The 10208-nt window shown below is 51.6% G+C and overlaps 1 protein-coding gene across 1 annotated transcript; it reads right to left on the bottom strand.

The window, feature by feature from the left end:
* Positions 1–9095, bottom strand: VRK3 (VRK serine/threonine kinase 3). The gene is made up of 11 exons (XM_009478108.2): positions 8753–9095; positions 7324–7376; positions 5403–5469; positions 4545–4629; positions 3878–3980; positions 3420–3512; positions 3075–3207; positions 2181–2301; positions 1822–1880; positions 1205–1353; positions 1–290 (listed from the first exon to the last, which is right to left on the bottom strand). Exons 1-10 carry the CDS (start codon positions 9078–9080, stop codon positions 1205–1207), a joined length of 1191 nt encoding a protein of 396 aa, XP_009476383.2. The 5' UTR covers positions 9081–9095; the 3' UTR covers positions 1–290.
* Positions 9096–10208: the final 1113 nt, after the last annotated feature.

Raw genomic sequence — 10208 nt, 5'->3', positions numbered from 1 at the left:
AAAAAAGTCCCTGATTTAGCTTTTCTTTGCCAGGTTTCACCCTTCTCCTGGTGGCTACATTGCAGTTCTCCAGCTACTGCTTACAATGACTTGCCATGCAGGAGTGTCTTCACGTTAACGTGTTACAGTAGCAGCTCAAAATTCAGCATTAGGTCACATTAAAATTGGAAGAAAACACTTATAAAAACCTCTCTCAGTTCTAAAACAGGTAAGTAAAAGTTAAATATCTGCAGGAAAGGCCGCACACTGCAGAAAATTTTGAACTCTTTTCCTGTGCAAGTTTTCTTGATCTGAAAGAAAAGGCACAAAATAGGAACATTAATTGGTTCAGCTCCTTCCCAGGAAGAGTAAAGTGATGAGGAGCTAGCTCCATGTTCATGGGGCTTGCTCCTTAATCCAGTGGCCTTGGCTGATGCAGCCCTGGACTAAAACCAGATCTGTCTCTGTATCAAGCCTCAATCCTGGAGGTGCCTCATAGATAAAACAGAGCACCTGGGCCTAGAGATCCACCACTTACTGCCACAGGCCCAAGGCAACAGAACCAGAACAAGCTACTTTCTGAAAAGGAAAAGCAAAGGATAGAGCCCAGAGCCTCAGTTCTTTTAAAAAAAAATGAAAAAAGGACCAGATTGCATCAGACTGTGTTTTGTTAGCACCTCCACACCCCTGCAAACTGTTCAGCCTTTGCTTTACTAACCCTTGTATTCCTCCAAGGCCAAGTATTTCCAGAAAAAATTGAGGGAAGCACTGGAACAGGTTGCCCAGAGAGGTAGTGGAGGCCCCATCCCTAGAAACATTCAAGGTCAGGTTGGATGGGGCTCTGAGCAACCTGATCTGGTTAAAGGTGTCCCTGCTCACTGCAGGGGGGTTGGGCTAGATGATCTCTAGAGGTCCCTTCCAACCCAAAGCATTCTAGGATTCATTCCGTATGCTGTAACACAGGCTAAGCCTGGCTTTGTGTAGCACTAGACTGATCTTTTAATAAGGAATGCTGAAGGGCCAGTATTCCCTCCACATGTCAGGAGGAGCCCCTAGGGTCTCACCAGGAGAGACTTCACAGACCACCCTGCTCTGTCCTCACCTCCTGACTGCTGCCTGCAGCACCCCACGAGCAGGTCAGCAGCACTGTGCTGCTCCTGTGCTCCCAGCAGTACAGGGGGATGAGCGCTTTGTGCTGCTGTAGTCTAAACTTACTGGCACTTACTTAGGGCACCATTTTGATATCCAGGGAGTCATAAGCTGAAGCTTTCATCTTTTCCAATGGCTTCTTGAAAAGCTGCCGCAGGGCCTCATAGTCAGGCTTCTCCTCATACTCAAGTGCCATTACTTGCTGCAGGTAGCTCTGTAGGGCAACTGCAAAGCAAGGAACATCACTGCATGGAGCAGCACAGCAACCCCAGTTGTCCTTACAAAGCTGCCAAATGGCCTTCCCAGACTGCTCTCCCTGTAAGGGAGGTCACCCACCTGCCTTGGCTAGCTGCAGAGAGAAGAAAACAAAACCAAAGACTAACATGAAGCTCAAAGACAGGACGGAGAAATGACCTCTAGCCTCAAATATTGCTTTTTTAAAGCCACCAGAACACTTGCCTCTTCGGCAAGGCTCATGAATACAGAAAATGGGTAGCAGCCCTCCTTGTTTTGCTGTAAAGAAAACAAGGGATGTGTTCACAGGAGGAGCCTGTCAACCAGTCCATGCAATGCCTGGTCACTGTCATCAGTGGAAGCCATTCTGGACTAGCACCCCAGCACAGAAAAGGTTCTAGCTTCAGGTACAGTCAATCCTCCTTCCCCAAGTCCCACTGTCACAGAGCAAGCCCGTACCTGGAATGGATCTCTGCCTGAAGCACAGTTGGAGAAGGCATTTCACATCCCCTTTGTACCTGGAATAATCAGTGCAGAGTGATGTCAGATGAGAAGCAATGGAGCAGGCACCCAAACAGCCCGTCTTTGGCAACAGGGACAAAAAAAAAAAAAAAAAAAAGGTTGAATTCAGATGGCCACTTTCTGAATGGAGCGGAAATCAGGGTTCATCAAACACCCTTTGGCCAGGCTCAGCCTTTACAGTGGGATTTACCCATATCCCAATAGTGTACTACGACCAAGCAATTTCTCTTCAGTCACAAAGCCTCCCTCAATGTTTTCTGCTGAGCATTTCCCGAAAGAGTAATGATTTCTCCTACTTTTCCTTCTTTTCCACCACAGTTTCTATTTTGTCCAGCTCATCAGACCAGGGCAAGAAGCCACACAGCCATTTCAGAAGACAGTAGCCCAGAGATTCCAAGTCACTCCGGCGAGATGGTCCTGATGGGAAGGAAGAGATATTCACATGTGAAAAACCAAGAGTTTGTGAGCCATCTCAGAAGCAGCCCAGGCTCGCACCCCTCCTCCAAAGGCAAGTAAGGACTCCAGCACTCACTGCACAACCTTGGAGGTCTCTATTTGAGGTGCCCCTTCCGTAAAACAGGCAGCCTCATGAAGGGGCACAAGTCTAACAAGCAGAAGTAAAGAAATGCAAGAGCTTCACTAAGATGTGCTGTAGGATATCAATACTTCTGGGAGCCTGCTAACTCACAGTTGAGGAACCACCTCCCAGACTCTGGAGGAAGATTTGCTCAGTCTGAACAATGGGAGACAACAGTCACATCCCAAACAGGAGAGGAACAGACTAATTTAAATGTGTTTCCAGCCCTCATTGCTTTAAGGTCAGAGTAGAGCCTGCTGCAAAGCTGTTTTGGGCAGGGATCCAGTTTGGCTTGAAACAGATCCCTGCTAAGCCAGCACAAAGCACCCCTGTTTTCTATTCCTCACACGCCTGCAGTAGCCAAGGCTCCAGATGGAGCAGGAGCATCCCTGCACCTCTTGCTGCAGTCAGAGTGACCTGGCAAGTCCCAACACAGCAGCCCAGGGAGAGGCAAGAGGAAACAGCCCAAATAGGACCTTGGTTCCAGATACACATGAATGCCTGGAATGCAGCAGTAACAGAAATGCCAGCAGGGAGCCCCAGCTCCAGAGAGCACTGCACAGTAACAGCTCTAGCTGAGCTTTGCTGGCTCGTGTCAGAAACCAAGACTCACCTGCTCCCTTGTGGCTGTCCACACTGATAAACTCTATCGTGCCTTCATGAGGGGTCCTGCTGCCTTCACGCTGAGCCACGTGCTTCCCTCCGGGGCAGTAACGGAATGCAAAGCAATAGCCTGCTAGGGTCATCTAGAAGACATTAAGAAGTACACATCTGAGTGTGTGTGTGGTGTGGATTCTGCTACGGAGTAGCCGGCAATCCTGCACCACAGCACCTGCTTGAACACTGCACAGACTGCACTGCTCCCCTGCCCAGCAGCAGGAACCTGGGTGTTGCTCTAGCCCATTTCACAAGCCCACCTTCACTGCCATTTCCTTGCAGCACTGCTCCTGCTCCCTACCTGTGTGAGGTCTGCTGGGTTCAAATAGATGTTCTCAGCTGTGATGTCCCCATGCACGTACTCATTTTCATGAATGTACTCCAGGCAGTCTAGCTAGGAGTAAACAGAAGAGGCAAGCATATCAGAACCATGCAGACTCCTTCAGCACCCTGGCTATCACTGACCTGGACCCTCCCCAGCTCCCCACAGCTGTGTGGAGGAGCACAAAAACCACCATGTCTCCCAGCCTCTAATTTTCAAGTGTCAGGTTTCTCTCATTCTCCTTACCCCAAATTCCTTCAAGGTGACATACTGCTCAAAAGATGCTATTCAAGTTTACAACAGGCTCGAGAGATGCTACTTAGAGACCCCAGCCAAACCCCTGGATCAGCTTTAAAACACCTTTGAAAGATCTGGAAGAAAAAGTTATACGTCTTTTCTGAAAAAGTCTCTTAAGAAAGCATTGGTTCTCTACATACCAGCCGGACTACCATCTGAAAAGCTGCCTTCTCCCTTAGTAGGTGTAAGCCATCATTCAGGACAGACTGAAGAGTTCGCCCTAAGTCAGAGAACACCAAAAACCTACAAGAGACAAGGACTTAGCACATAGCAGTACCTACCTGATTTGGAAACCCTGCAAAAGACACTTGTCAAGCAATAATCCACCTGGATTAGACCCCGCCTTGAACTCCAAGTTGACCCGGGCAAACATTTCCTCAACTTTTGATAACAGAAAAGGAGAGACATGCTGATCATGTATTCATAGAATCATTTAGGTTGGAAAAGACCTTTAAGATCATCGAGTCCAACTGTCAACCTAACACTGCCAACTCCAAGTGTTGCAGATGACAGTCTGAGTCTCCCCTTTATGTTAATATTAAAAGCAGGAATAAGGTGTCCCCTGGTCTGAGGGGCAGAAGCAGCAAAAGCAATGACTTCACCAGCAACACAAGGACTGAAGGAAACAGGATAGTGAGAGAGGCAAACCATTTGTTAATAAAAGAGACAGGAGCAGTGCATAAGGTTAGGAGCCCAAGGGACAATGAGAAAGGAATAGCAGACAGCAAGGAAAGAAGAGGGAAAGCCCAAGAAGATGGCAGTTGTGGACAAAAGAGCTCAGCTGTGCCCTTTGCAGAGTCACCTCACCTGTAGCTATCTGCATGCAGTCCAAAGCCAATGCAATTGGGGATTCCCAGCAACGGCACACAGTGCCACTTCTTCCACTTCTCCACTAGAAGGGGAGAGAAGAGGACAGAGTGTGGCAGATGCTGCTAAGGAGCTCTAGAACCAAGAAGCTCCATCAGGGATGCCCTTTCTCTGAAGGCCTGCTCTGCCCTGGGCAGCTCACAGTGGGAAGCTTCTCTCATAGTGATTCTGTCCCAGAAATGCCAGCCTGATGTGCTGAGGTATTGGCATGTCAATGCACATAGGACTGCAGAGCAAGAACAAGACAGAAAGGATGCTGGGAATACCAGAACAGGCCTAAGGCATGTGGTGCTGTAGGGCTAGGTAAAAGAAGGGGGCAGAGAGAGAGGGGGATGGAGAAGCAGATTTTTATGGTCCTCCTAGAAATGCAAGTTTGACATGAATTCCTCCATTATGCCTGCTCAAACACCTGCCCAAGTTTTTTGGTCAGCTTTGCTCTTGCTCAGGTTTTTGGGTCAATGGAGTAAATACCAGACAGCAGCTGACAGAAACGCCCATGGAAGGGGCACAGCAGAAGAGCCAAGGCAGGTCAGGCTGCAGGGCTGAACAGCCACCAGTGAGATCAACACAAAGCATAGGTAGAAAGCTTCAAAATGCCAGTACTGCAGTGTCCTAAGGTACACAGATACTCCTGGGAGAGCAGGCTCTTGGCCAAACGTCTCAGCACTCTGGCACCAACCAAGCAGTGAATTAGTTTATTCTAGCCTAGCCTTCCAAGAGACTCATAAAACCAATAAGAGAGGGATGCCAGTTTTCCTAACAAGCAGTCTAGTCCTCACCCTTCCAAAAAGCACCAACCTGTGCCTGCCTTCGCAGCTCGCTGAAAGAAGTTCTGTTCATTGTAGATCTTGCCATCTTTGACATCCTAAAGGGAACAGGGAGGAGGAGCATTACTTCAGCCACACGCACCCTGCTAGAAAGGGAAACTTGGGCAAGGCTGCTACAAGACCTTCGCTACTCATTTTAAAGAAAGCAATGCCCCCCCACCCCCCCACCCCCCAAAAAAATCAAATACCAGATCAGCAACAGAGCTGAGAACAGAGCTCAGGTCTTTTGGTTCACTATTTAATGCTGTGCCTAACAATCACATAAACTCTGAGCATCAGCACAGAACAAGGGAGTGGCTGTCTCACACTGGACGTTTCAAGCACTACCACTTAGAACTGTCTGTGTGTTAAAAGCATCTAGACAATGCAGACCATCTGGGCAACCTAGAGCAAGCTGTAGTCCCAAAGCTATTATTTTACAAGGAGCCAGAGGTGACCTTCTTATCCACAACACAGATGAGGTTATTTCTGCAAATAGGCAAATCCCAACAAAGAACTATGACTTCTAGGTGTCAGAAAGTGAGACAAGAAAGTCTGTATTTGTGACATTCAAGTGTCTGTGTAGTGTGCTGACATCTTACAATCCATCTTTTTAAATCAGCATTACTGCCCTTTTCCTACTGCTGTTATTGAGTGACCTGAAATGCATATAGTTTACAGTCAATATGTACGTGTTTTTCAGCATATTGCAAGCTAACTTAGGACAGATGCTATTATACATGGGAGGAAGCAGCAGTTTTATATTCTGGCTGGTTTGATACCAAAGGCCCTACCCACAATTGGCCAAGGTAGCTGGAGGATCAGCAGGCTCCAGACAACACAAACAACCATGTTCTAGAGGATATTTTATTCTGCACCTTGCCTAGGGAGCCAATCTTGCCATCAAACCCAGGAGCCAAAATGTTCTTGTGTGCCATATCATAATCTACAGTCCTCCGCAACCACAAGGGTTGGGCTGCACCACCAGAGTACCAAGCAAAATGCCAAAAGATGCCAAAGGTGCAAAACAGAGGAGTTGGGAGTGTTGCATACAGAAGTTTCCCACCTACCGGTTCTAGTTTCGTGGCACTTAACTTTCTTTTCTCATTAACACTGTGTTCTTTCTCCATCCTCTTAAATGGCTCTTCTCTGACAAAAGGGAGAGGGATTTTTCAAGAGTGGGCACCACCAGGTCCCCCACAGAAACATTAATCAGCACTGGTCTTCCCACAGACAAGCAACCCCCAAGAGCCACAGCAGACAAGAAAACAGTCTTTCTGCTCTGGTTTGCGAGTTACTGAAAATCTGTCAACTGATTTTCCATTGCAGAACAGCTGTTACTGGAAATAGCACATTTCTGGAGAACTCAAGGTATCAATCAGCAAGTGCCTAGAAAGCTGGCTTGGAACTCCAACTATAATTACTGTTTGATTTAAAGATGTGCTCTGGCCTTACAGAGTCTCTCAGTGCTGGTTCATCACACTACCTCAGCACAGCCACCAAATTCTAACCTCTCCAGTTTCCCCAGACTTCAGCAGGGTATGTGCACACTTGCCATACAGGAAAAAAGCAGGTCTGACATTAATGAATCAAGATCTCTACCTCACACCACCAAATTCAGTTTGGAGATTACGGAGCTTGGTGGATCAAAGAGGCAACCTTTTGGGATAAAGGTTTTTCCTTTTTTCATCCTTATACCTGTTTTCTTCACACCTTTAGTGGAAGAGCCAAATTCTACTGAAACCCAGGCATAATAGTCTCAGGAAGTTATATGCATTTCCTAAGCTAGAAGGGGCCTCTGTGACCACTTTCTTTGAATTCCTCAAATGCTCATAGCCATACAGGCCAAACAGGTCAGGCCCTGGACACAGTACACTATGCACTATTCCTTACCCAAACAGATCAAAACTCACAAGTTTGAGGGAGTATCTTTGCTTTTGAGGACAGGTTCCAGATGCTGACTGTGCTGTGGAAGGATGGAACAGATGTGGTTACAGGAGCATGGAAAAGAGGTACTTGCAGCGTCAGCTGCATCATTAAACACAGCCTGTGCAGCTGGCTTTTACTTATCCTCTGCTTCTTTCACTTGGTCTTTGCAAAAGCATCCTCTGTGACAGCGTCTTCCCAGATTACTACAAAATAATTCTTACCTTGCTCCAGAAGCACAGCACCCCTGACATGCTTCGAGTGCAGTTCTGCTTAAGTCACAGAAGCATCTAGGCATGGCTACAGTAGTGGGGTGCTTTGAAGATGGTATGTAAAGAACAAATCATTAGTAGAATCTCAAAGGCACCCCCAAATTCATTTGCTGAGCATTCCCTCCAGCTCACTTCATAGTCTGTGAAGACTGTAAGAGATGCCAACATCCCTTCTGCTCTGCATGGATGTTAGAGTTATATGTGGCCTTCCCGCTCCAAAAAGATTTGCACCCATTACTTGGCCTTGGAGCAGTTCCTCTTCTGCTCTTAGACTGAGTGCTATACATGGGTTATCTGCTGCTTGTCATCCAAAAGGTGCTTCTAAAAAAGCACCCTCCACTATAACAACAACATTTATTTTCTTTTTTTCTAACATCACATCTTTTTAAAGACATAGGTGGATGCCCAGACTTTCTTACACAACAGCATAAGTAATTAAAAAGAAACTAAACCCAAATATCAGGCAAAGCTTACTAATGCATAAAATTCCTCCTGAACAGTGTTTCCAAGTTAACAATGGAGAGTAAGATAGAAACCTTTCCTTTGGAAGTTTACAACTAGACTGGAGAGAAAAGATGAACAGTCACTGAACAGCCGAGAAGCAGCCCAGATGATTTAGTTGCTTTCTTTTGGCCCCCAAAACAGGCTAAGAATCCTGAACTGACACACAGTCAATACTGACACCACCTACAACACAGGACCTCCTGTACAGTGCTAGCAGCATTTAGGTTTTGAACATAAAAACCAGAAAGAGGAAGTGTGGCCCCTAACGATGAGCATTTCATCAAATAACAGAGCAGCCCAGCCTCCACTCGATGTTACACCAGTGCTAACATCCGCGCTGGGAAGCCCGGCGTGGGAACGCCAGGGCCCGCGGGCCAGCCCGTCGCTGCCATCCCGGAGGGCACCCAGAGAGCGTCATCACCTCCCCACCGCGCCGTCTGTTCACGGAGGATTCTGGCGGTTTAGGGACGTCCCGACAGCCACCACCGAGCCCCGACAGCGGCCGCGGGCCCCTGCGAGGTGTCCAGCCTAAGAGCCGGGGCCCCGCGGGGCCCGCCCCTGCCCACCTCTCCTCCCCCCCGCCTCCCGGGGAGGCCGGGCCCGCTCCCGGGACCCCCGCGCGCCCCGGACCCCACAGCACCTTCGTACATCAGCCCGCAGCCGCCCTGCTCCAGGAGCCGGACGAGCCTCCACCGCTTGCCGCCCTGGTCCGTCAGGACCGCCTCCGCCGGGAGCGGCACCGCCGGGCCGGGCCGCGCCTTGCGGGGCGAGCGGGAGCTGGGCCTCGCTGCGACGGAAGGACGGGCTGGGGAAGCCGCGGGGCTCCGGGCCTGCTGCCGCGGCGGAGCCGGCGCTGTCTGCTCCGTCTCCTCCTCCTGCAGCGGCGGGGGCAGCCTGCCGCCGCAGGCCGGGCAGAAGCGGAAGGCGGGCTCCACGCCGCTCCCGCACTGCGGGCAGAACCGGTTCATCCTGCGGGCACAGCGAGGACAGCGCTCAGCATCCCCGCGCCGGCCGCGCCCCGACCAGGCCGCCCCGCTCCCCGCCGCCATCTCCATCACCACCTCGGGGAGGCGCAGGCCGCCTCGGGCCCCGGCTGCTCCGGCGCCGCTCCCGCCGGCCCCCGCCGCCCGACGCCCCGACGCCCGCGACCCGACATCGCCCCGCCGGCCCCCGCCGCCCGCCCCGCGCACACCGCGCATGCGCCGGTGGCCGCTGGCGCACGCCAGCCGCGCGTGCGCACGAGCTCGCCCTCCGCAGCTCGCGCCCCCTCAGGGGCGCCGCGGCCCGGGCAGGGGGGAGGGGCCGGGGCGGGCAGCGGAGCTCACGGCGGCTCGGGGCGCGGCCGGGCCGAGCGGGGCCGGGGGCCGGGCCGAGCGGGGCCGGGGGGCCGGGCCGAGCGGGGCCAAGGGGGCCGGGCCGAGCGGGGCCGGGGGGCCGGGCCGAGCGGGGCCAAGGGGGCCGGGCCGAGCGGGGCCAAGGGGCCGGGCCGAGCGGGGCCGGGGGGCCGGGCCGCTGGGGGCCGACGGCCGCCCCGGGGGTCTCCTCGGGGCTCCCTCGGCGGGAGCAGGAGGTGTCCGCCGTGCTGCCCGTTGGGGTCCGGCTCGTTTGTTACTTAAGGCGCGACATCAGCAAGCTTCTTAAAAACGACTTCAGGACTGCAGAACAGGTCAGCGCAAGTTAATGAGTGCTAATCAGTGGCACGGGGCCAGGAGGGACAGCTGTGTAGTCGGTGTCTACGTGTGCGTGTACCATCCCTTATGTACACTGTACGCCTGTAAACGCCAGGCAGGCACCAATATATTACCATAAAATAAACATAGGTAGAGTAAGACCTTCCCCTTCTGGAGGGATGAGACTGAGCTTTGCTTGGGGAAGATGCCCAGCCCCCGAGACCCCACGGCAGGGGCAGGTAGAAGAGGGCAGGCGAGGCGTAGGCAGCGGGGACCCGGAGTTTCTTGTTCCAGAGAGCATCTCACGTGTAATGACATCGCTTTTCAAAGCTCGTCCCCGTGCACCATCCAAACACCACGGCCGTGGGGTCGAACAGGAGCAAGGGGGATCGGGAAGGCGACCGCTCACACCGTGAAGAGCCGAGT

Source organism: Pelecanus crispus, chromosome 11, assembly GCF_030463565.1.
Source record: "Pelecanus crispus isolate bPelCri1 chromosome 11, bPelCri1.pri, whole genome shotgun sequence".
NCBI lineage: Eukaryota > Metazoa > Chordata > Aves > Pelecaniformes > Pelecanidae > Pelecanus > Pelecanus crispus.
Note: the sequence above shows the minus strand (reverse complement) of the source record. Positions and strands in the feature narration are given on the sequence as shown.